Source organism: Castanea sativa, chromosome 2 (genome assembly GCF_040712315.1).
Source record: "Castanea sativa cultivar Marrone di Chiusa Pesio chromosome 2, ASM4071231v1".
Classification (NCBI taxonomy): Eukaryota; Viridiplantae; Streptophyta; class Magnoliopsida; order Fagales; family Fagaceae; genus Castanea; species Castanea sativa.
In genome coordinates this window covers 33099362-33126996 of record NC_134014.1, presented here as the reverse complement: position 1 = coordinate 33126996, position 27635 = coordinate 33099362, and the positions used below count along the sequence as shown (strand labels likewise).

General features: G+C 35.9%; 2 protein-coding genes across 3 annotated transcripts; both read right to left on the bottom strand.

Annotated features, from left to right (window-relative positions):
* Positions 1-12706: 12706 nt before the first annotated feature.
* LOC142624176 (putative inactive receptor kinase At5g10020) lies at positions 12707-27372 on the bottom strand. Of its 2 annotated transcripts, XM_075797707.1 has the most exons (5): positions 26113-27372; positions 24797-25141; positions 23564-24697; positions 14661-16712; positions 12707-14413 (listed from the first exon to the last, which is right to left on the bottom strand). In XM_075797707.1, exons 1-4 carry the CDS (start codon positions 27071-27073, stop codon positions 16135-16137), a joined length of 3018 nt encoding a protein of 1005 aa, XP_075653822.1. In that variant the 5' UTR covers positions 27074-27372; the 3' UTR covers positions 12707-14413; positions 14661-16134. The 2 variants fall into 2 exon arrangements, with proteins under 2 accessions (XP_075653822.1, XP_075653821.1); XM_075797706.1 differs by having other exon boundaries at positions 23564-25141; positions 26113-27371.
* LOC142625240 (transcription termination factor MTERF8, chloroplastic) lies at positions 13099-14280 on the bottom strand. The gene has a single exon (XM_075798930.1). It carries the CDS (start codon positions 14278-14280, stop codon positions 13099-13101), a length of 1182 nt encoding a protein of 393 aa, XP_075655045.1.
* Positions 27373-27635: the final 263 nt, after the last annotated feature.

The window sequence follows — 27635 nt, the reverse complement described above, 5'->3', positions numbered from 1 at the left end:
TAACTACATACAAGAACAAAGGAAGAGGCGAGGAATATATATATATATATATATATATATATATATATATATATATATATATATATGTATATATATATATATATATATTTATATATATATATATATATATATATATATATATATATATAGTTAAAATCAAGCACCGCCTCTCTCTCTCTCTTTTTTTAGAAATATCTCTGATTCCGGACGTGTTATGTCCATAATATTTTTACAACAAATCATAAGTAGTTAGTTATTATTGATACAAATTTGAACTTAACATTAAGATTACTTTTTTACCCTAATAACAATAATCAGTAATAATTTGTTATTTAAAATTTATTATAAAAATATTATAGACATATCATTTCTCTTTCTCTCCGGCTCTCCTTCCGAAATTCTATCCACGATAGTTATCATATTTTCTTTAAAAGCTTCCTACAATGCTGAATTTCAGCCATAACTTTAACTTGCCTAGAAGGTTGGTGAAAGAGATATCTTTTACTATTTTAGTCACAGACAATAAAAGAATGTGCTAGAGACTACAAGTCAATGATTTAACCGGCTTTCAGAGGTGTTTGGTAATGTTAAACGTTCTAATAATGTTATTGGTATTTTTTAAAAATATACGAGTTAAAAAGAATATAAAAATATATGTAATATTATTTAAAAATTAAAAATATATGGTTTAAACTCCCATATCAAACGGTTCTAATAATGTTATTGGTATTTTTTGAAAATATATATAAGTAAAAAAATATATAAAAATATATATAATATTATTTAAAAACTGAAAATAAATTATTTAAACTTCATACTGAACGAGGCATGTATAAATATGTAGAATTGGTGCTCATAATTTGTACGTGTCAAAGAGCAACAAGCTGTGTGAGCACCAAGCTGTGTGAGTGGAGTGTGGTAGGTGAAGTAAAGTGTGTCATAAGCCAAGAGAGTAGTGTGTGTGCTGTGCTCTAGTGTCAGTTTATGTGAGTCGCAATAAAGCTTGTAAAGTCTTTTAATTCAAAGAGTTCAGTTTCTAAATAAAAGCTTTTTATTCTGTATTTTATTTTGGTATCAGAGCTTTCCGTAAACTCAAAACACACACACACACACACACACACACACACACACACATATATATATATATATATATATCAACATATATACATACATATATAGAGAGGATAGGATTCAAGTTATACATAATATAACTCTAAACAATGTTACTTCATCTAATAATTTGTTATAAAATTTATATTTTAAAGATCCTATTGTTGAATTACATATTCTAATTGTTATTAACGTTGATACCAATTTTCATTTAATTAAATATTACTTACCATTCGATCAATTAACTCATCTTTTTGCAAAATTTTAAATTACAAAAACTTGAATTTAAATAATTGATTGATGATATGGATATTAATTTTTGATCACTTTAAAATCTGGCACAACTTTGAGTAATATTATACCACTCAATATTTTTTAATTGAATGTGAATTTTGACAATAAATCTTATGCAATTTCAAGTAATATTACACCAGTCAATATTTTTTAATTAGATGTGAATTTGGACAAGAAAACTGGTGTAACTTTAAATAATATTACACCACTCAATATTTTTTAATTGAATGTGAATTTTGACAAATTTACCATCAGAATACATTACTTTATATATTCTCCATGCTTGTAAAATTTTAAAGTGATCAAAGATTAGTATCCATGTCATCAATCAATTATTTAAATTCAAGTTTTTGTAATTTAAAATTATGCATAAAAGATGAGTTTATTGATCGAATAATAAGTAATATTTAATTGAATGAAAATTGGCATCAACGTTAGACATATAGAATGTATAATTCAATGATGAGATTTTAAAATATAAATTCTATTACAAGTTTTTGGATGGTATAACATTACATAAAATTAGAATACTTAGTCCATATATATATATATATAAATCAAATTGTTAATCGTAAACAGAAATAAGTCAATAACATCAGAGCAATAAGTCAAAAACATTTAAAAGTATTATCTGATAGAGATCAAATATGTAGCATAACTTTTATAGGATAGAGTTATCATCAGTGGTGTGGATATCTAGTAACAAGTATGGCAGTAAGGCTAACAAGGCACGTCGAAGGTAGTGTTGAGTTTACCTTCTACCTTCTATCAACATGGTATGAGGTAGTCAAATAAGGTGCTCTAATGCTCAAGGACGAAATGGAGCCATGTGTCAGTCACTTCCACTTAGTGTCATCAGCAGATATATTCAGCAGACTATTTTGATTACTTGACCTGCAAGTTGGAAAGTTATAGAATAAGCACGACTTGGGAGCCTTTGCCTTCTACCTTCTATCAACATGGCATGAGGTAGTCAAATTAAGGTGCTTTCTAATGATAGCATGAGTTAGTCAAATAAAGGTGCTATAATGCCTAACGACGAAATGGAGCCATGTGTCAAGTCACTTCCACTTTGTGTCATCAGCAGATATATTCAGCAGACTATTTTGATTACTTGACCTGCAAGTTGGAAAGTTATAGAATAAGCAGGACTTGGGAGCCTTTGCCTTCTACCTTCTATCAACATGGCATGAGGTAGTCAAATTAAGGTGCTCTCTAATGATAGCATGAGTTAGTCAAATAAAGGTGCTATAATGCTTAAGGACGAAGTGGAGCCATGTGTCAAGTCACTTCCACTTTGTGTCATCAGCAGATATATTCAGCAGACTATTTTGATTACTTGACCTGCATGTAGAAAAGTTACAGAATAAGCAGGATTTGGGAGCCTTTGTCGAAACCTTCTATCAACATGGCATGACCTAGTCAAATAAAGGTCCTCTAATGCTTAAGGACGAAGTGGAGCCATGTGTCAGTCACTTCTACTTTGTCTCATCAGCAGATATATTCAGCAGACTATTTGATTACTTGACCAGCATGTTGGAAAGTTACAGAATAAGCAGGACTTGGGAGCCTGCAGGAACATATGCATTCTGGATAACATGTTTATTAAGTATAAACAGATATGTAAACTCTGATGTCAACATGCAACGTAATGAACATTTTTATTTTGCAAAAACTAAAAAAAGATACTGATATTTCAAAAATAGCAGAAAAACTAGTCAAATTCAAGCATTAGAAAAAAAATATATCAATAACTTAAAATTTTGAGGCAAATGATAATTTAATATAATATCATAGTAAGAGGTCATAATTTCGAAAAATTGTTATCTTTACTCTATTTTTCATTTAAAATTTTACGTGTGGGCCGAAACTAGTAATTATTTTTGTATGTGTGTCGATATTTTTTTTTAATTATTTGTCTCCTTATTTGTGCGTGTACATGCATTTATTAATTAAAAGTTTTTTAGTTTTATCACAATTAATAATAGACCCACACGATACATGAAAAAATTTAACTATTTTTTTTTTGTTAAGTGAAAAATGAAAATAATAAATAAGACCTATAACCGTTAGCGACAAATCATTCGAAAATGATGTGATTATTTTCTAATTAACATAGTATAATTGATAACCTAATAATCTATATATATATATATATATATATATATATATATTAGATTTTCTTAATTAAGCTATCTATTTTTGTTATTTGAGTGTTTTATTTTTTTTTCCAAGGAACATAATACATTTTACATTCAATATTCAAGGAAACTTAAAGGAAGTGGACGTAATGGACTAAAGTTGACTGAATGGACCGAATAGACCAAAAGCACTTTGTTTATGAGGAGGTCTATTGGATTTATTTATAAATTATGATGTCGGGCGGTATTTATTCAATGGACTATATGAAAATTTTACAATGTGGCAGGAAAGCCTCTTGGACCAGGAGAAATTTACATTAAACAATTTAGCCCAATCTGAAGCTAATAATAATAATGCGAAATTCATCCCTATTCAAATACACATCTAGGTACGTATTCACTATTACCAGATTCAATGAAAAACTAGAAGATTTGATTAACTTTTTTTTTTTTTTTTTTTTAGAAACAAACACACACAAATAATAGATCAACATTTTTAATAGTTGATGACAGTCCAAAAATTCCACTTTCCATAATGTCCATGCTTTTATTTAAAAATTTTAAAAAAATGGTCAATTTAATTATTTCAAAGCCAGTTATTATAATATAATATAAAAACTCTTCGCAGCAATTTTGATCCTCTTCATGGTTGTTATCAGAAGATTAGTAAAGATCAGAGTTGTAAAACAGAAGGAAAGAAGGATAAATGACACAAGGCAAACTAAAACTACATGAGGTTGTAATCAATTAGCTAAATTACAAGTAGTTTAGGTGTTAATTAATTCATTTTGTACCCACGCGTGTTGTAACTATTTGTTGCACGTGTATTAACTGTTTTCGTATAAGTTGGTATAGTTGGTTATGCTCTATTTTCTGGGTTTTAGTTTTTGGCTTAACTCTGATTGTATAAAGCCTTAATTCTGTACAGATTCATTCACTTTTGATAATCAATTAGAGAAGTTCTTCATTTTCTCTTTCAATCTCTCTCTCTCTCTGTTTGTACTTCTTCTTCTTCCTTCATCTTTGTTTTCTTACATGGTATCAGAGCTCGAGTTTTTATCAATGGCGTCAAATACTCAGACTAATTCATCTTCCTCTTCTCAGCGAGAACTTTCTCCAATGGAAGATCCACGAAGTCCATTTTTCTTGCATCATGGTGAAACACCGGGTGCAATTCTGGTTACTCAACCATTAATTGAGGATAATTACCCTACTTGGACAAGAGCTATGAGGATGGCTTTGTATGCTAAAAGCAAGCTTGGCTTTGTTGATGGTTCTCTCAATGCTTCAATGGCAGTCACACCACTCTAGAAACAAGCTTGGTCCAAATGCAATTCAATGATCTCTTCTTCGATCTTGAATTCAGTTTCACCTCATCTCATTGCTAGTGTTATTTACAGAGACACAACCTTTGAGGTGTGGAATACACTTAAGAAACATTATCTCAAGCCAATGGACCAAGAATCTCTCAACTTCAGAAGCAAGTCTCAACTATGATGCAAGGTGATTCTACAGTAACAAGCTTCTTCACTGATCTTTAAGCTGCTTGGGATCAGTTATTGAATTTCAGACCTCTACCATGTTGTTCATATGGTAAATGTACACGCGGTGTGAATGACAAAATCACAGCTTTTCAGCATCAAGATTCTCTCATGCAATTCCTTAATGGATTGAATGAATCTTATTCTCAAGTCAGAACACAGATCCTCATGATGAAGCCTAGTCCCTCTATTGATAAGGCATTTTCCTTAGTGATTCAAGAGGAAAGGCAAAGGTGTTTGGGCCTTAATGTTGCTCCTTCAATTGAATGAACTGCACTTGCAGTCAAGAACCAAGGATTCAACCAGGGCACTTCATTTCCAGGCAACAAGAGCAAGAATGTCAAAGGGGACAATGCAAAAGGAAGACCTATGGCCAATCAAGTCCTTGTTGAAGGTGATCAAGGCAAATCTGATGCAAAACAGATCAATTCATTCCCTTTCACTTCAAAGCAATATCAACAACTGCTTTCAATGCTGAGCTCTCATGTTTCCACATTTGGTGGTTCTACGAATCTCTTGCACTAAGCCAATTCTGCCCTTTCAGGTAATGCTTGTGATCTTTGGTCAAATTTTGTTTCTTTAGGTATGCACCATTCAATTTTTGTTGTTAATCCTGCCAATAAAACTGCTTATGGTAATGATATTTGGGTTCTTGACACTGGGGCTACAGATCACATAGTCCATTCTTTAACCTTGTTCACACACATTACTAGTTCTATTTCTACTTTTGTTCAACTGCCTAATGGTGAAAAGGTTGTTGATACACATATAGGCACAATTCTAGTAACATCAACTTTGATTCTTGAAAATGTACTAAGTGTTCCTTCTTTCACTTTTAACTTGATTCCAGTAAACTAATTAACAAGATCATTATCATGTTGTCTTGTATTTCTCTCCAATTTATGTTTCATACAAGACCTTTCTTGTTGGAGAACGATTGTAGTGGGTCAATTACATAACAATTTGTACTTGCTGCACACTATAGCTTCTTGCAAGTCTATTTCAGAAGCTTCCTCAATTCTTAAGTCTGTTTTTAGATCATTTGTTAATTCTGTATCAGATACTCCTAGTGTTACTAAGCCATATCATTGGCATCTCATATTAGGACATGTATTAGACAATAAGCTACATGTTTTACACCATCACCTTCCTGATGTAAGTACTTTTCATAGCAATAAGGAGTGTGTTCTTTGTCCAATTGCAAAACAGAAAAGACTCCATTTTCCCTCTTTTTATCATTTATCAGATAATGTATTTGATCTTATCCATTGTGATGTTTGGGGCCCATTTGCTAAGCTTACTCATGATGGTTTCAAATACTTTCTTACCATTGTGGATGATGCCACAAGATCCACATGGGTATATCTCATGAAATCAAAATCTGGAACTAGAGCTTTGCTGATTTCCTTTTATAACATGATATACATAAAGTGTCACACTAATATCAAGGTCATTAGAACTGATAATGCTCCTGAATTTTTCTTAAAGGATTTCTATGCCAAACATGGCATTATTCATCAACATTCATGTGTTGCCACTCCACAACAAAACTCAGTTGTGGAGAGGAAATACCAACACATTTTAAGTATTGCAAGAGCATTAAAATTTCAATCTAATGCCCCTATTTCTTATTGGGGTGAATGTGTGTTAACCGCTGTTCACATTATTAATAGGCTGCCTTCTAAGGTTTTAAAGCATAAAACTCCATTTGAGAGGCTTTATGGCAAATCTCCTTCTTATGCTCATTTGAAAGTCTTTGGTTGTCTTTGTTTTGCATCAACCTTGTCTCATAACAGGTCCAAGTTTGATCCTAGATCCATTTCTTGTGTTTTCCTTGGTTACCCATTTGGTGTTGAAGGTTAAAAATTACTTGATTTAGCTACCAAGATAATTTTTGTATCTAGGGATGTCCATTTTCATGAAACTGTATTTCCTTTTATTTCCCCTTCTCATTCTTTTTCTCCTCACTCTAATATCCCTTTACCTCACCTGTATCCTCCTATAGCTCAGCCACCTAATTCCTTGCTTCATTTTCCTTCTTTTCCAGTTCCTCCTTCAGCTTCTAATTCACCACCTTAGGTTCTCAACCCTGATGCTTCTTATTCTAATTTGTCTGTTCCTTTATCTGATTCTTCTAATTTTTCCCCACATATGTCAGACATGCCTGTTGTAGATTCTGCAGATATCCCTCCTTCCATTTTTGTTCCATCTGATCCTCCTTTGAGAAAGTCTTCTAGGGTGTCTAAACCACCTTCCTACTTGCAAGATTACAAGTGCAGCTCCATTGTGTGTGATAAGCCTACTTCTTCCTTTCTTGCCAACAAGTCTGGTTCTTCAGGTACCCAATATCCCTTATCTCATTATCTTGATTCATCTAAATTGTCTTTCACTTATGCCCATTTTTGTTCTCTCATTTCTACCATTCCTAAGCCTAAGTCTTACCATGAGGTAGTAAAGGATCCTAACTGGCAGGATGCTATGGCATCTAAAGTTGCTGCTTTGGAAGCAAATCAGACTTGGATTGTTACCCCATTACCTTTTCATAAAAAGGCAATTGGTTGCAAATGGGTCTATAGGGTTAAATACAATGCTAATGGCTCTTTGGACAGATACAAAGCTAGGCTTGTTGTCAAGGGTTTTACTCAGCAAGTAGGCCTGGATTTCACTAACACTTTCTCTCTTGTTGCCAAGATGACCACTGTCAAGACTTTGCTTGCTATTTTTGTTGTGAGAGGTTGGCATTTGGTTCACCTTGATGTGAACAATGCCTTTGTCAATGGTGATCTTCATGAAAAGGTGTATATACAATTGCCTCAGGGTTTTCACAGCAAGGGGGAGCACTTGGTTTGCAAGCTCAACAAGTCTTTGTATGGCCTTAAGCAAGCCTCAAGGCAGTGGTACTCTAAGTTTTCAAAAACTATCTTGAAGTATGGGTTCAAGCGGTCTAAATCTGATTATTCTTTGTTCACTAAGAAGTTCAATCAATCTTTTATAGCACTGCTAGTTTATGTTGATGACATTCTAATTGCAAGTAATGATGTTCAAGCAGTTGAAGACCTTAAGAATTCCTTGAATCATGAATTTAAGCTGAAAGATCTTGGCAGTCTAAAATACTTCTTTGGTCTTGAAGTGGCTAGATCAGAAAAGGGGATTTCATTGTGCCAAAGAAAGGATGACAGGATGTAAGCCTAGTAAAGTTCCAATGGAACAAAACCTGAAACTAAGCAAATATCAGGAAGAATTATTGCCTAATCTTGGTGTTTATAGGAGGTTGGTTGGAAGATTACTATATCTGAATATTACTAGACCTGATATCACATATCCAATCCACAAACTAAGCCAATTCATGTCAAAGCCAAGAAAACCTCATTTAGATGCAGCCTACAAGGTATTGCAATACATTAAAGGGTGTCCTGGTCAAGGCATTCTCCTATCATCTAAGTCAGATTTGCATTTGAAAGCTTACACAGATGCAGATTAGGCATCTTGTGTAGACACTACAAGATCCACTACAAGATTTTATGTGTTCTTGGGTGATTCATCAGTCTCATAGAAGTCTAAGAAACAATCTATAGTTTCTTGATCCTCAACTAAAGTTGAGTATAGAGCCATGGCCTTAACCGTTTATGAGATGACTTGGCTGCTAGCTCTATTGAAAGATTTAGAAGTTCATCATCCACAGCCTGGTTTGCTTTTCAATGATAATCAGGCAGCAATTTACATAGGTGAGAATCATATATTTCATGAAAGGACTAAGCACATCGAAGTAGACTATCATTTGGTTAGAGATAAGGTGCAAGAGAAGGTAATACGATGGTTTGCTTTTCTATGATAATCAGGCAGCAATTTACATAGGTGACAATCCTGTATTTCATGAAAGGACTAGGCACATCGAAGTAGACGGTCATTTGGTTAGAGATATGGTGCAAGAGAAGACAATACGATTGTTTTTTACTCCTACACATTCACAGCTAGCAGATTTGTTTACCAAAGCTCTTAGTAGTCACCAATTGAAGTCCTTAGTTTCCAAGATGAGTATTTTGAATATTCATAACTCAGAATCTCATATTGAGGGGGAGTATCAGAAGATTTGTAAATATCAAAGTTGTAAAACAAAAGGAAGAAGGATAAACGACACAAGGCAAACTAAAACTACACGAGGTTGTAATCAATTAGCTAAACTACAAGTAGTTTAGGTGTTAATTAATTAATTTTGTACCACACGTGATGTAACTACTTGTTGCACGTGTATTAACCGTTTCCCGTATAAGTTGGTATAGTTAGTTACGTTATGCTCTGTTTTCTGGGTTTTAGTTTTTGGCTTAACTCTAATTGTATAAAGCCTTAAATCTGTACAGATTCATTCACTTTTGATAATCAATTAGAGAAGTTCTTCATTATCTCTCTCAATCTCTCTCTCTCTCTGTTTGTACTTCTTCTTCTTCCTTCATCTTTGTTTTCTTACAGTTGTCCTCTCTTTTTATCAAAGGTTCAAGGTACAAATATATCCAAACCTATTGCAGCCTCTAATCTCTTAGTATTTCAGGTTCATTTTAACTTTCATATGTGCCAATTTAGCCAATGTATGACTATGATATAGGTTTATGTTACAAAATAACAACTCTGTACGCATGTTTTCAAGGCACTCCATCCACGCACAAACTAGCCACCACAATGCAACGACTTTTGCGCGCATTTGAACTCTATAGCAATATTAAGGGTTGAGGAAATTAGATACAAAAAGTTTGCCGATGCTCTTATCTTTGTTGCAAAATTGCTCCTTAAAAATAAAAAAAAGGTGCTAGCTCTAGCGGCAGAACATGACTTTTTCTACAACAAGAATATCATTGGAATATTATAAAGCTTATTAAGTTGTATTTTCGTTATTCGAGCGCTCTTTCATACCATTGTGAAAGTGTAGTGATTAGCGAAGTAATAATGACAATATACGTGGGAATTGATTTGTTATTTTATGGTACGGATACAAGACGAATTATAGCCTTGAAGAGAACAAGTTTAATTGACAAAAGATATGTTGTCAAGGGTCTCATATGGTTTAATGGCATTGCCCCGTTCTCCTTACAAGGAGAACCACGATTCGAATTCTCCTCCACTGCTACATCTTCTATAAATTAAATTTTAAAAGAAATTCACATGTTTTTTTAAAAAAAACAAAACAGTACAAAAAACAAGAAGACATAGGTGTTGTCCAAGAGTGAATGTGGATTTATTGTCCCTAAATGAGTGTCATGACATTTTTCCAACTTATCCCGACTATTCCAATTTTCAAGCTTGCTAAAGCGTAGTTAGAGCATTCATATCAGCCTCCTCAATTTTTTAGCCAAATTAATCCAAAAAACTCTATTTTTTTCAAGTTTAGTTATCTATTTTTTTCATACACATGTATCAAACTCAATAAATTGTCTTCAGCTATATATTTGCTAAAATATTAAAATAGCTACGAATGCTTTTACTGGTTAACCAAAGGAAATAGAATTACCCTGCCAGCCACTTTATTTTTACTTTTTGAGTGGAAATAAAATTCAAGCTTTCAATGGTTCTTCCCCTGTATATGGTGTCATACCTCATGAGTATATTTGCAAGCACGGACTTCCCTGTCACTGGTATAAAGGTCAAACATATCTGTTGGTTCACACTTCATTTCCGAATTTTAGAAAAACGTAAAAAGGTCAAACATAGTATACAAGACTCTCACTTCTATGGAGTCTACGAGAGGTGGATAATAGAAAATCTTACTCATCACTTGGGCAGTGGATGGAAAGCAAGAATAATAGGAGAAAACCGCTTGGACTATAAACAAATTTACCCTACGAGCCCTGTAATCTTAAACCAGAGAAAAAAGCCTCCTATAGTTGGAAAAGAGGGACAATGCATTCAGAACAAAATTTCAAATATCCCATAAAATTTTGCACACTGAAATGAAAATATAGCCAGCAAATCAAGGTGGATGCGAGCTATGATTAACATTCAGAAGAAAACAATTTCCTTAGCTTCTTGAATATACAGCACAACTAAACACAATAAAGCACTACCCCAACCCTAAGACCATTAAGTGAACTCTTTTTGCCATGAAGCATCTTATTCTTCTCTTTTGCCATTAAGCATCTTATTTTTTATTTTATATAAACTTAATCTTCAATTTCAGTATCAGCATGCTTTGTCTTCTAGATAATTGTCATGTAACTTATATCCCTTATGGCATAAGAAAGAACATGGTATTCCTTATATACAAGATGTATACTATAATGCTTACATTTACATAGTCCAAACTTCATATATGAGCTAAAAGAATTGGCCACGCCCATAAAGCAAGTGTTGTAAATGAAGGAAAACATACTCAAAAGTTGCAGTATAAAATGATGCTTGTAAGCATTATTCCGTGTAAATATAATCATGAACACTGAAGCCACATGAATTCATGAAGGTTCTAAATACAACAACAACCAAGCTTTACTCTCAATTTTTTGGGGTTCGCTATGGATCCACATTATACTAGTTATGGTTGGTAACATGTATTCTTTTCTGTCATTCACAAAGGTTCTGAATTATTAGAAAAAAGAAAAGAAAAGAAACAAATTATGCTCTTTGGGTGAGGGGCTGGGGGAGCAAAGCTTGATCATTGGAGCAGGGGCAAAAGCTTTTCTATAGTATTTCCATATCCTTCTCAAATATAAATCAGCCATTGCATCAAATCCCTCCATAGATGCAAGCCATGCTTAAATGAGGGTACAGACCCCTTAACTTCTTTTTTCACTTGCCGCTAGCTCTCAGGTTGGTGCAAGGACCAAGCCCTGAGAACACAAACAGATTGTCTCAAAAAAAATCCATGTCATTTACCAATCAGATTCCAAAATAACAAGGCCATAATGTGAATAGCTCTAGGAACTTCACTGTTCATCTTCAATAAGGCTTGGGATCCCAAACCATATTGTCTTCCCAGTGCCACTATGATGATTTTGAACTCCTGGTGTGAGAAATAATACCCACTATCTAAATTATTGAAGGAAAATAAGCCATAAATCATTGTAGAACAACAGTTTGATATAAGAGAAATAACAACATCTAAAATAAAAATATCTCAGAATTGTGGACAAGAAGAAACACAATTAAAAAGTAGAATGAAGTAAGAAGTAGAATTACAATGGACATGATGTCAAGCACACTACAGGTATTACAAAATATGATAATCTGCATAATCTATTCCATTAAAAGCATCATTTGCTTCCAATTGAAGTTGACTGAAGCATGGCAACAGCAGGGTAAAAATGAAGTTCTAACAGTAATGCCCTGGTAGAATGAAAGTGATAACAAGCTAGAATGAAAAACAATCAAGTATAGAATGGACATGATGTCAAGTACACCACTTATTACAACATATGATTATTTGTAGAATCCATAACATGAAAAGGATATTGAAAAGTTCATGCTTGGTAAGCATCTTAAGTGCACTTTATTTAAGGACAGTGTGAAAGGCATATTTTTCATCAATTGATACAATTGGATTGGTAATATTAAGAGAGAAAATTAAGGTAAAAGCATTAAAATTTTCAACAAGTTAACTTGATGTAGTAAAAAGAAATTCTAATCTTCCACCATATATAATGACCTGTCAAGAATCACAACAAAATGAAATTCTAATTCCATGACAGTTATATTGGCTGGTTGCAGGTTGGGAAAAAATACAATGACAATTGACAAAGCAAAAAATATAAGTGAATGGAAAATTCACACAGCGGCCAAAACAAAACCATTTCTCAGAGTTTTTCTTTTACAATTACTACCACATTTCCCAATATCTGTATGATCTTCATGGAAGGCCCTCTGAGCTGCCAGGAAAACAACCTCTGCCAAGATACTCTAAACAAGAATTACTCAACATTGTCAAAGCAAGTCACTCTATAACATTGATTATCAACTTTCCACATTCTTTTAATTCACCCAAAAAGTCTTACCAAGGAAATGAAGGCTAAACACATATCAAAGTTTCATCCTCAAGAAGAAGAATCCAATAAATGACCCTTGTAAGCTACCAACAATTCCTCAGTATGATCACTAAACTTCGCAATGAACTTCGTTAAGAACACCTCCTCAGTTAAATTCAACATGTGAAGAAAACTTGGCTCCTTCTTCAACAGCCTTTTGGACTTCATAATCTGCAAAACCCTGTACCGAGGAATCACTCTTTCCTCCATGCTAAACATCAAACATGAAGGTAAACGAATTAAAACCGACCTTTCCAACTTAATGGTATTCATAAAGAACTCAATTCCAAGCTTTAACTTCTCCTCAGAGGTCCTAAGCAAACCAGGTGCCTTCCTAAACATTTCCATGCATTCATCGGAAGAAAACCCGGAACTCCTAATGAAGTCTAACTTCCTAATGAAAGTCTCATGGCTCATGCAACTAACTGTATAAACCGCATAAACTAACATCCTTGAATTAACCACAAACCCCATATGTAAAACTCTAGAAACAAGGCCTCTAAGCTTGTTTTCTTGAATAACAAAAAGCCAAGGCTGCCTAGTCAAAAGCATTGAGAGCTGAGACCCAACAATCCCACAACGCTTCAAGTAAGCAATGTTGCCCAACAACCTTGATTCAGGGTCACCCTTAACCACGCCATTGCACCGCCGCAAAACCCGGAGAAGGCATTGGTTATTCTCATTGTTGCACAAGATTTTCTTAAGAATCTCAACACAAGGTATCAACCTTCTCTCCAAACTCACACTCAAAAGCGTGGAATTCTTGGAAATGAACTTTCCCAGATCAGAACCAACAAAACCCAGTTGTTGGAAAAACTCAATCTTGGGCTTAAGGGTCTTGTCAATATCAGAGAACAATATATGGGGTGAGACACGAACCGCGGATCTTATTTGGGTTTCGGAGAACCCAAGGTTTTGGAGGAAGAGAACCACGGATTGTGGCTTTTCAGTGGATTTGACATAATAGAAGCGGGTGGAGATAGAAAGTGCTTGGGTTTTTGAGAATTTTAAGGTGTTGGTTAGGTAATTTATGATGGTGGAGTTTGAAAATGGGGTTTTAGGTTTGGTTTTGGTTTTGGTGGGCGAAGGGAGATTTGAGAAGAGAGAAAGGAAGGACTTTGTTGGTTTTTTTGTGGGAAACTTGTGGAGATGAAAAGGTGAGGGGCTGAAGAGTGATTTGAGAGCTTGCATTCATGTGAGAGTGAGACACAGAAAGATCAGAGGGTTTAGGGTTTAGTGGATGCGATTGAAAACTGACATTAACGGTATGTACATTTATTTTCTTCTCTGAACAGCGACGCTCTTTCGTAACATGAAAATAAAACTGCATAAGAAACATTATTGTCGTTTAGCAAAAAATAAAATACAAAATACAAAAACAGAATTCCATTCCTTAATATGGGTTATCATATCAGACACAGACATAAACAGAATTGTGGAGTGGTTGCTGAATTACACAGACAGAAACAGAATTCGATTGTGTTCTAATTAAATTTGAAATGACAGATTTCAATTTTTCTTTTTCTGAAATTAACCAACAATATAATCCGATAAACCAAAGAAGCTCTCACCTTTTTCGTCTTCTGTGTCTCTGCGTGGCACAGCTCTCACGGCTCCACTTCTTTCTTCTTCCTTCTTCAATTTGTTACATTTCCAAACTTCGTGGTTTAATTGGTTGCTTTTAAAACTTACCCACCTCAGGGTTTAAAATGTAATTTATCCACCAAAAAAAAAAAAAAAACTAGATTGCCTGGTCTTTGTCGATACTATTGCTTAGTTGTAAGTTGTATCTAGTGGCTAGTGCAATACATACCAAGAACAGAAATTCTAAGTTATAATGTTAATTTTTTCCGTCAGTGCTTGGAGCAGGAATATTTTTAAATTTTTAATTCTGATCTAATGATTGAAGTAGATGATATTGCACTGGTTCTCAATTCTGCTTCATTCTTGGTACCATCACAGTCGGTGAGGGTGTGTGTTTGTTTTCCGAAATTACACTACGAGATAATTCTAAAACTATGACTGTCTCAACTAAGAGGACTTTGTTAAATCACCACTTTATTTCATGGTTTCTAGGACAACAAAGCAACCATCAATATGCTGAATAATTCTGAGTTAAGAAAGCGCCAGACACCATTTCTATGTTTTTGATATATCGATTATTAAGGATGGAGAGGTTTGAACTTTGTACGCCTTTGAGTTGAATTGTAAGGCTCTTGGCAATACTAGTTAATAATATGGTCTATTTGAAAGTTTAGAAAGAAAAGCATTTTCCATAATTTTTGCATTGTTCTTAAAAATTAACACAGTTTTGAAAGACTATTTTTTTTTTCATCTTCTATATTTTCTGGTTTTCAGGATCTCCCATATCAGTGACAAATGACCATTCGGCTTTCCACAGTAGCACCACATATGCCTTTACTTTGAAATGTCCGGAACACCAACGTTGTTACATCTATTTGCTTGTAGAACACTTTGCCATTTCTCCAAACCACACACACCGCCACTTTAATTGCCTATTGCCTTATTATAATCTTTAAATTACTAACCGGATAGAATTAACAAAAGGAGAAATTGGAGAGCCCACTTTAATGTTTTGTACCATGCTGTACTTGTCAAAACGACACATCAAGACTACCACACACTCTTGGTGTGATGGTTACTCTACAAATATAAGTGCATGTAAAGTGTTAGGGACCAGCCGAAGTTCAAGTCTCTAAGAAGGAAGTTTACATACATATACGCTTAAATTATACTACATTATAATTCTATCTCAATACAATAAATAAAAATTAAAAAGGGACAAATCAAGAACCCAATGAATCACAATCCTTTTTCCACTTTAGATCAAACTCAAGCACTATCAAATAATCAATGGATGGCATGTCTCTTTACAAGATCTTCAAAATAACAAAAGAATGTGATAATTAGCCCAAAATCAGAAGGCTTGAAACCAATTAAGGGGGAAAGAATGGAGGAATCAACAACAACTGTGTCAAGGAACGGAAAAAAGAAAACTAATTCCAAGACGCATGTACAAAAATTTCAAATAGATATAGAACAGAGCTCGTCAAAGATTTGTCTGATGTTAGGCCTCTCATTTACGGGGAGAATACACCGAAGTGATACTCCAAGCAATTCATCCATTGCGTTGGAGGGTTCTTCCCCACCTGCAATGTCTCTGTCAACACAGTCCATTCTCCGTCCTTCCTGATCACATAATCGAACCCAATCTGTAAGGTCAACAGCCCCCGACTGGCCCGATATTATGTCACCCGCACTTCTCCTGGTTAACAACTCCATTAGAATCACCCCAAGTGCATACACATCGGCCTTGAAAGATGGGACTGGCTTAACTGCAGTAGCAAGTTCTGGAGCACAGTATCCAAGCGCTCCCAGATTTAATATTTGCTCTGCAATGCCAGCTGCAGTCATCAGGCGGTGGAGACCATAATCAGTAAGGCGAGCAGTGTAATCAGGCCCTTCCAAGAGTATATTTGTTGGTTTGAGGTTTCCATGAGGCAGGCCTCTATCATGAAGGTATAACAGGCAGTTTGCAACTTCAGTGGCAACTTTTAGTCTTTGACTGAAAGATAATGGGGAGTATCTCCGAGGCGTGGTTTCTGCATAACATACATGTAGAAAAATAAAACCCAAAAACTAAGAGAAAGTTCGTTGCATGTAAAAATACTCCTGCATACAGTGTAAAAGCATGCGGAAATCAATATTGCCAGAATATGGTAGGTATGAAACGCATTCTGTGTCCTGTAATGCTTCTAAAACGTTTGTAGCCTTGGGCACCTCAAAAACTGAAGCTTATAGCCTACCAACATTTACAACAACTAAACACTAGGGAAAGTAGCAGTATCCCTGTTATACACAAACGCCAGCAGCTTTGTTAACTACCATACACTATTAACCAAGTTGTCAAGCATATGAAATTTCCCCAAGAAGTAATAAAAAACAACAGGAGATACCATCCTACTTTGGACTAGTGACTTCTGCATCATTCTAACAATGAGTAATCACCACCAAACATTTATTTATTAATTTTTCCCAAAAATCCAGGCTGTGTAATAGTCTGCACCATGAATTATGACACTGCACTTCTACATGTGTCATACCATAGTTATCGAGTTCCCTCACCACCTATGAACTAAAAACTGTATAATGCATCATGATTTACGGAATTCCTACAATCCAATTCCCCAAAATCGACAATCACAATGTACTGTGTTTATGATAGTTCATCATTATTGAATAAAGAACGAATATTTGGCTAAAACTTTGAAAAATAATTCATTATATATAAGGATGACGGAGAAGAAAGAAAAAAGAGTAAAGACCAGTGATTGATTAATTTTATGTGCTTATCTATGAAGCACGGGTGCGTTTCTAGATTCGGATTCGGATGCAGGTGCAGGACTCGGCAATTTTTGAAAAAGTAAAGTGCAGGTGCGGCGATTAAAAATTATTAAAAATATTTTTATTTATATTTTCTATATATTGCTAAGTATAAATTATAAAATTATTTTTTGAAAATACAATTTTATGATTTTACAATTATAATTGAAATTATATTTTTAAAATACAACTTCACAAAATATATGCAAGACTGTGTGTCACTAATTATATACAACAATAATTAATCTATATTAAAATCTCAATTGTTTTGTAGGACACAACTTCACACTTGTGTTTCATTCTTACATTGAACTAAATAAATAAAGTCATAGTGCTTCTACAATTCTTACCCACACACCTAATCAATGAATGTTGAGTAGGCCCCACTCTCCTCAAAAAGTCCTTCCCATAACTCATAAGAAAACTGTTTCTCAAAAAATAAAAATAAAAAACTCATAAGAAAACACACACCCACTCCACATCTGACATCACTCTCCTCTCCTCTTTCCAAAACAAATAAGAAAAATCTTCTTCTCTCTTTATATGATCAACCCATGGAATCTGACCGGTTATTTCAAAAAAATAAAAAATAAAAAAAAACCCATGGAAAACTACTCCTTCAGGATCAGGACCTTCACTTCATACACTAATTCCGGCAAATCCTCAACACATTTTGCGCCTTTTTTTTTTTTTTTTTTTGAATTTCGGCCTCAATCGGCCGGTTTGGCGCCGGTATCGGTGGCTGCCGCCAATACAGACTGATTCGGCCCGAATTGGCGCGGTCGACCCAATTCCTCGAGCGTCGGCCCGAGTCTACCCCGCATCAACGCGAGTCGTGAAAAAAAAAAAAAAAAAAAACATGCAGCAAATGAGATTAGGGATAATGTGGATTGGTTAGAGAGACCTTTTGAAGAGGCAGAAATTTTTTATATCGTTCAGAGTTTTCATGGTGATAAATCTCCTGGACCAGATGGCTTCCCTATGGCTTTTTTCCAAGCTTGCTGGGGGATTGTTAAACCTGATCTTATGGCCGTATTTCATCATTTTTTTGCTAGTGGTTAGTTTGAGAAAAGTTTAAATGCAACTTTTATTACTTTCATTCCAAAAAAACATGCAACAAGTGAGATTAGGGATTTTCGGCCCATTAGTCTAGTTGGGGGGTTTATAAAATTATTGCTAAACTCTTGGCTAATTGACTCTGCACAGTGATGGGGGATATAATCTGAGCATCTCAGAATGCTTTTGTGAGGGACAGACAGATCCTTGACCCTATTCTTATTGCCAATGAATGTCTTGACAGTAGATTGAAGTCTGGGGTGCCAAGGCTAATTTGTATGCTAGATGTTGAGAAGGCTTTTGACCATGTAAACTGGAGCTTTCTTCTGCAGATGTTAGAAAGAAGTGAGTTCTCTGCCAAATGGAGACAATGGATCTTCTTTTGTCTTTCTACCATCCGTTTCTCCATCTTGATTAATGGCTCTCCTTGTAGATTTTTTGGTAGCACTAGAGGTTTGAGACAAGGTGATCCGTTGTCTCTATTGTTGTTTGTTTTGGTGATAGAAGCTCTTGGAAGAATGTTGGATAAAGCAGTTCATGAAGGACGCATGTCAGGATTTAGTGTGGGTAATTTGGAGGGAAGATCCTTGGCGGTGTCTCATCTCCTCTTTGCGGATGACACTTTAATTTTTTGTGAGGCTGATTTAGAACAGATTTTGATTCTTCGCATGATTCTTATCTGGTTTGAGGCGGTGTCGGGTCTAAAGATAAACCTGGGCAAGTCAGAATTGGTTCCGGTCGAGGTAGTCCATAATATTGACCTATTGCTGGTTGTTCTTGGCTGCAAGCAGGGTTCTCTTCCAATGAAATATCTAGGTCTTCCTTTGGGTGCTAAATTCAAGGATAAGACTATATGGAATCCAATTCTGGAGAAAATGGAGAGGAGATTGGCGGGTTGGAAACGCTTATATTTATCTAAGGGAGGTAGAGTCACCCTAATCAAAAGTGCCCTATCTAATTTACCCACTTATTTTCGATCTTTATTTCCTATACCTGCTAGTGTGGCTAACCAAATTGAGAGGCTTCAGCGGAATTTCTTATGGGGTAGTTTTGGAGATGAACCTAAAATTCATTAAATTAAATGAGCTACTGTTTGTGCTCCTATTTCTTCGAGTGGCTTAGGGATAAAGAAGATAAGACTTTTCAATGAAGCTTTACTTGGAAAGTGGCTATGGAGATTTGGGATTGAGAAAGATGCCCTTTGGAGACAAGTGATAGAGATGAAATATGGATGTGTGTGGGGGGGCTGGTGTACCAAATTTGTGAATGGCCCTTATGGTGTTGGTTTATGGAAAAATATCAGTCAAGGATGGCCTTCTTTCTCACGCCATATTCTGTATGATATTGGTGATGGGCTAAAGTGAAGTTTTGGCAAGACCGGTGGTATAGAGAGACATCTCTTGCTGTTAGATATCCTGACTTGTTCAGATTTTGCAGGAATAAAGATGCTAGTGTGGCTAAGCTGATGAAGTCTTCCAATGGTGTCCTCTTTTGGAATGTGAGATTCTTTAGGGGTGTGCATGCTCGGGAAGTAGAGGCTATGTTAGACTTCATGGAAACCATATATGGTTCTCCTATAAAGAGGCTTGGTGAGGATAAAATGTGTTGGATACCTAGCAAAGATAAGGGATTCATGGTTAATAATTATTATAGAATTCTAGTTGGCAACACTATCTATGGTTTTCCTTGGAAAAGTACTTGGAAGCAGAAGATTCCCTATAGAGTAGCTTTCTTTGTTTGAACTGCTGCCTTAAAGAAATGCTTGACGATTGATAATTTACAAAAAAGGAAGGTGTGGATTTTGGATTGGTGCTACATGTGCAAAAGAAATGGTGAATCAGTTGACCATCTATTCCTTCATTGTCCTATTGCTATGGATCTATGGTCTATGGTTTTGGGTCTTTTTGGAGTAATTTGGGTTATGCCGCACACTGTTTTGGGGCTGTTAGGGTGTTGGCAAGGCAGCTTTGGTCATCATCAAAATGGTTATATTTGGTCTATCATTCCACATTGCTTAATGCAGTGTCTTTGGAGGGAGAGAAATAGTAGATGTTTTGAAGATATTGAGAGATCTATTCCGGACCTCAAGCTATTCTTTTTTAGAACTTTGCAGGATTGGTTGTTTGCTTTGCAAAAACAATCATTCCCTTCTTTTATTGATTTCCTAGACTCTTGCAATTTTTGTATTTGATTTCTTGACCCCTTGTACACTCCCTGTGTACTAGGGTGTTCCTATCGATAAAACCTATTACTTCTCAAAAAAAAAAAAAACTGGACCCGGCATAGACTCGCAGGCAGCAGCGTCCCTCGCGCGTCGCCGCGTCGGACGTGGGTCCGGCCGGCGTTTTGCCTCGTCCGTGCATCCCAGGTGCTTATACATTAAGAATTATTTACTAACCCATGTATGTAGATAACCATGTTTGTCCACATAAGTACATATACATGTAATCATGCAAATTGAACCAAAGAAACATAGACCCCATATAACAAAAAATCTAGGACTCCTCCTGACATGCTGTGCTGAGTATGGGTGCATACCAAATTCAAACTTTGTCCAGACCTAACTGAAGCTAGAATACGAGGCACTAGCCAAGGCAACTCTTTTCTTTACCAAAGGAGCAACATTTTATGCCCTAGTTTCTCTTTTCAAAACCTAAAATTTTCACCAAAACCTTATTTAATACCAACAACAATTCTCTCACAACTGCCTGCGTGAACTAAGGTACCAAATCATATCTAATGAAAAGATTATTAGCAAGCAAGAATTGCCAGTGTCTAAAAATCCATGCGAAGTTTACTCCCATGGGACCAATACAAGATAACTCCAAACCATTATTGAATCTATATTCTCCCAGGTAAAAAGGTCTGCTAATTATATAATAGGTAAAGCTTAGGTACATTACCTTAGATGCAGTAAATTAGGTTCCCCCAATTGAACCCAAATACATGGTTGTTTTGAATCTAATTGTCTTTGAAAAAAAAAATAGCACCATTCATGTCTTATTGGTCAATGCTACCAAGTGTTCGAATTTAATTGGAGAACCTAGTGTACTGCACCTAAGGTACTCTAACTAAGTTCTGCCCTTAAATAATCCAGTAACAATATCATTTATAGCGATAGAGCATTATCACCTAGAGATCATTCCTTTACTGTTTAGATTTATAAATCAGGTCTTTCAACTAAAGGTCTCACTCAAAAACCATTCCTTTTCTTATCGCTTTATTATGAATACCACACACATTGTTGCCAGAAAATTATGAAATATATTATCTAATGACAGCATGCTGCTGAAGGTGATCAACATCAACCTACAAAGATATCAACAAGATAACAGTTTGGATCTCTAAGTTCCAGATATTCAACATGCCATTGGAAGGCAAGTAATGCTTCCATGAATACCATTTATTGCTGGCTAATAAAATCCGTTCTAATTTAATAAAAATTTGCTTTGTTAGGGAAGCTCAACATATTTTTCTACTCCTGGACCTTCCCTTCTCATCTTAAATGGCAATTCAGCATAACTGCTCCAAACATTAAAACCCTAATCTTTTTAAATATATCCATACTCAGTAAGTCCTTTTTACCCTTAAATTTGTCCTGCAAGATACTACAATCTTGGTAACAAAAAGGACTCATCAGCCTCTCTCTGTTGGCAATCTTCATAGAAAACAATCTCTGGGCACAACCATAATCAATCCTCCCCAAAGAGACTAATGTATTGATATTGGTCTGTAACATACAAATAACTTTTTCTTGCCTTGTTATAAATCCTTTAATTTTAAGGAAGTTTAATGACAATAAGTAGATACTAGGGGACGTACATCGGAAAGCCAGGGAGGTTATGCTTGTATCAAAAGCCTAAGTACTTGGTTCATTTAACAAAAAATTTCCTCAGGTTGATGGCACATTCATCCTTTTAGGGGCAAAAGTTTGTCTGTGGAAAAAGATCTATGCCAACTAAGCACTAGAAGTTAATCCATTGCTCCATCTGCAAAAAACTGGATTAGCCTACAAGGATGAAATATTATCAAAGCCTAGAGTGTTATGTAATTACGCCCACTTTCCCAGTTAAGCTTCCACTTTTTTGATGCTAAGCCTGATTCATAGACAGGATTGCATATATAATTACACTAGAACACAATCAAAGATATCAATGTCTAGCAGAATGAAAAATAACCATGTGTTGATCTTATAATCTCCCATTCTATGCTTGGATATACCATATTCACAAAGCAATTAGTAGAATATTTATCCTGCACGCACTAAGATGCTACAAGACAAAACCCAACCATGATTTGGTGCAAGCTTAATAGACAACTATCTATGTAAACTTAAAATGGGACAGGACCTCTCTTCCACTCAGGCTACATCCACTGACACTAGATCCTGGTGTTTGTTCTGACTAATTATAAGAGCTTAAGCTGAAATAGAGAGGTAGGGACTAGGTAGTGTAGATATTTTTTGCAGCTTTAGAGAATAAGATGTTTTCTTGTATATGGAACTTTTAACTATATGTTGAAACAAACACGTCTTAGAATTTGACAAGCAATTCACCACAACTTAAAAAAAGTACTATATTTAATGAAAAAAAAAAAAAGACTACTTAGTGATACTTATTCCAAGAAAGTTTAACTATTATAATATTATCATAAGAATTGCCCAAGATACATCCATTATAGGACATTGGTCCTGATATAATGACATGTAACAGGTGAACTTTTGAAATCAAACAGCAAAGCTCTCCACAAGAGTCCCATGTTGAAATCAAAAACCTGAACATGTGCCACAATTGACATGGGCTTACCACTCCTCCAAGTACTGACACAAAGCATAAAACAGTCTATGTTACAAGCAATTATTAAATCTTCAAACATGCCTGATTTACATGATATTGAAAAAATCAAGTTAAGATAAGGCATTTCATGGACTTGGCAGGAAAAAGACAATTTACAAAGAGAAACATCATAGATATACCCATCAAGAGAGAAGAAAAAAAAAATCTAGAGCTCTTACCATAAAGATGTAGGGCTAAGCTATCTCCCCGCACATAATCTGCTAAAAGAAGCCTCTCTTGTTCTCTGGGCCCCCAATAATATGCTCGTAATGGAACAATGTGTGGATGCCTTATAGAGCCAATCCTTTTAACTTCTCTAGCTAATTCTTTCTTATGCTTGACCAGTCCCACCCGTAACCACTTCACAGTCAACATATGTCCATTATCTAGAGTAGCTTTGTACAGGGTACCATGGCTGCTTCTGCCAAGTACTTCTGCCGGAGCACGAGATAAGTCCTCAGCAGTGAATGCAAGTGAAGTATCCAAGAAGAACAATTCTCCAGCAAATCTATCTGGTGAGTAGACATCCAACATCACAGGTTGTTCAGACACCTCTATAAAACATGGTGAGGAAGATAATGGCGAACCTGGGGAGGATCTCCTTCCAGATGTGGCAGGATGATGATCTAGCACATTGGAATTCACAGTTGCTGAAGTAGCTGATACTCCCTCAGGTAAAACATGCTCAACTGTTTCAGTCAGGAACTCTGTCTGCCCAGGTAATGACCTAGGATTTGAAGTCAGCAAGTGATCATTTGAAAAACTCGTGGAAGTTGGTGGGGGCTCAACATTTCTGTGAAAATTGAAGAGGGAAGGCCGAGTAAACCTTCCTAACTTAACATCTCTCCCTGTATTTTGATCATTAAATCCACTTCTTCCATGAAATTCTTTAATATGTGCTTTGTGATAAGCCACTAAAACAAAAACAATCATCACAGCAGCACCAACAGAGGCAAGAATGATTGCTAACCTAATATTCCCTTTGCACTTCTCACTTTTCCCTTGATCATGAAGGTGATCTGGCACACCATTGCTTAAGTTGAGATCCTTATTTCCAGCAAATGAAGATTGAGGAAAATGTTTTAAATTTTCTGGAATTTTGCCTGATAGATCATTGTCTGACACATTAAATACTTTAAGGCTGGATGGAAGGTTATCAGGGATATTACCCGTAAATTTGTTGACAGATAGATCAAGGTACTCCAGGCTAGTAAGTTTACTCAATTCAATAGGTAGCTGTCCTGAAAAGTTATTCCTTGCTAGATTCAGTAATCTGAGACTGGGGATGTTTCCTATGTCTGAAGGCAAGACACCTGTAAAGTAATTAGCAGAGAGATCAAGATACTCTATCCGCAGATTTGTTGTTTGAACTAATAATTCACTTGCACGTGAGCCTTGAAGAGGAATTGGACCTGAAAAATTATTTCCTGAAAGATTCAAGCTTGTCAAGGTCAATGACGTGAAGAAACTACTAGGAATCGACCCACTAAGTTCATTTAAACTGAGGTCAACTGAGGACAAAGTAGAATAGATCCCCAATACTGAAGGCAAGGTTCCTGACAGTTTGTTTGAACTCAAATCAAGAACCCGTAGCTCAGAACTCCAATTTTGCATAATGGATATGTCACCGGAGATCATATTTCGGCTAAAGTCCAATATCACACATTGTCCCACGAAAGTGGGCAAAGAGCCTGATAAATTATTTGTCGAAAGATTCAAAGAAATCAAACTTGTGGAGTTAATTCCAAGAAGTGAACCTGTATATATACAAATGGAAAAATGTCAATAGTTTCAGATACATGATTGAGCTTATATTCAGATAATGAGAACTACAAGACTCAGAACCACCTAGTTTTTAACAGGATGTAATACCAATTTTCGATCGGCACAGAAGGACACTTAGTTACTAATAAAACCAGACACACATGCAGAGAAATGGGTTTCTCCAGAAACGTCGAAAAAAATCAGAAAAGTGAAGAGTCAAAACATGATTACTTTAATATAGAATACAAAATAAACACAAAAGAAGTATATCCAAGATAGCAGCAATGATATAAATTATTCACAAACATTCCATAAGAGAGTTTCCAGTATGAGACCATATGAAATTGGTCTATCACTGTTCAGGAGCATATAAGAAATCTTAGCATTAAACCAGCACTCTTATCAGCAAGAGCAACTACACCAACTCTCAGCTTTCAAACCATAGATCATTATTGACTCCATGGACACACTCCCATGATTATAACATTCCTTATGACCCCCAAAAATAGGGGTGTGGCGGGTAATAAACCATTAGTTTTACTTTCAAAAAGTAAGGCTTTTGGGGCTAGGCTTAAGCATATTAGTTCATGATAAATTCAGACACAAATCATATGTCTAAATCATACCTAGTAATGTTTATATATATATATATATATATATATATATATGGCATCTACTCCATGAAGATTGTTCTTTATATATGCCTAGTAATGGGTTTAATTTGGTAACTTTGGCGTAGAAGGATTTGAACATAGTAAAATTGATAAAACTTTGGACCTCCATCATCTTAAAACCCAAAAATTCAAATAGCCATAGCACACCTAACTGGGTTGACTTAATAATATCTCAAATTTCCAACATGCTATAATGACATAATTTGAACAAAACAAGCTCTCTCACACATTTTTCACAAAGCTACAAAAGCAATGAACTGTGCAAACGAAAAAGAATTTAATTCTCTTACCTGTAAACCTATTGCCACTAAGATCCAATTCCTCCAATGCCACAGAACTCTCTAACAACTCCTCTTGTATCGACCCAGAAAACTGGTTCCTCCCCAACCTCAAAACCCGCAATCTTGACATCGAACTCAACGAAGGAAGCTCTCCAGTAATCTGATTATCTCCTAAATCCAAAACCTCCAAGTTCCGAAACAATTGCACTGAGTCACTCGCTAAAAACCCACCGCTCAAGTTGTTGTGGCTCAAGTCCAAGTGACGAACTGTATTGGCCAAGCTGCTAATAACACTGGAATTCGTTGAAATCGAACCGAAAAACTCGTTGAAACTCAAATCCACGAACTCCACATTCCTCAACTCCGATAACAATTCGGCAATGTCGCCCCATAGACCATTTCCGTGCATATCCAACGCTTTCAGTTGCTGTAAGTTCCGAATTCCGGTCGGAAACCCATTGGTGAAGTTGTTTTGAGAGAAATTCAAGTAATTCAATCCCCAGAGATCGTTAATCCGGGCCGGGATCGGACCGTAGAAGCTGTTACTGGATAGATCCAAATGCTGCAAAGTAGCGATCGTGCCGAGAACCGGCTCGACCCGGCCGGTGAAGTTGTTTCCGGCGAGGCTGAGCGTTCTGAGCGATTTGAGTTCAGTGAGAGCGTGAAACTTCAACTCGCCGGCGAGTGCGAGACCTTCGAGGACGATAGCGGTGACATTGCCGGAGTTTGCGCCGTCGCCGCCTTCGCAGGAGACGCCTTGCCAGGCGGAGGGACAGTCATTGGCGCTCAACGACGCGACGGTAGTCGAGTTCCAAGACGAAACGGCACGGTTGGGGTCGTTATAGATCCCTTTCTTGAATTCGAGTAAGGATCGGAGCTCCGAGTCGGAGGCGGAGTGAAGTAGTGGAGGTAGAGAGAGAGTGAGAAGAAGAAGAAGAAGTAGTAGCAGTAGTGTGAGTGAGAGATTCATTGCACACTCAGCGCAACAAAAAATAAATAAATGTAAGAAACTAAACAAACCTTTCCTTATAGATTCATTGAGACACAGTGATAGAGTATTCGAAACCCTAGAATCAGAGAGAGAGAGAGTTAGGGTTCAGAGAGAGAATATAAGTCCGTTAAAAATGGCGGTCTGGGAGTCAGGTGGAGAGTGTTGGTTGGTGAAGGAGAGTAACTACAGTCTGTAAATGACAAGTTTCCCTGTAACACTCTTTTCTCTCTCTCTTTCTTTCTCTCTGTGTTTTATTTTGTGTGAGTGACTGATGTGTTTTTTACACTCTGAGCTAGCGAGGCTTCAGCTCAGCTCACATGGTTTACTGTTTTTTTTTTTTTTTTGGGTGGATGGGGACTGTTTACCGTTATGTTAATCGTTAACGCCGTTAATAATAATTAACTGGTTCATTTTGGTTTCTTGGACTACTGAGGAGAGGTCAAAGTTGCACGTGGCTACCAGATGTACTCATGCTTTGTTTGTTTGTTTGTTTTTTTTGCTTGCCTCTACCACTACTTATGTTTTTTATCATTTCCATCAA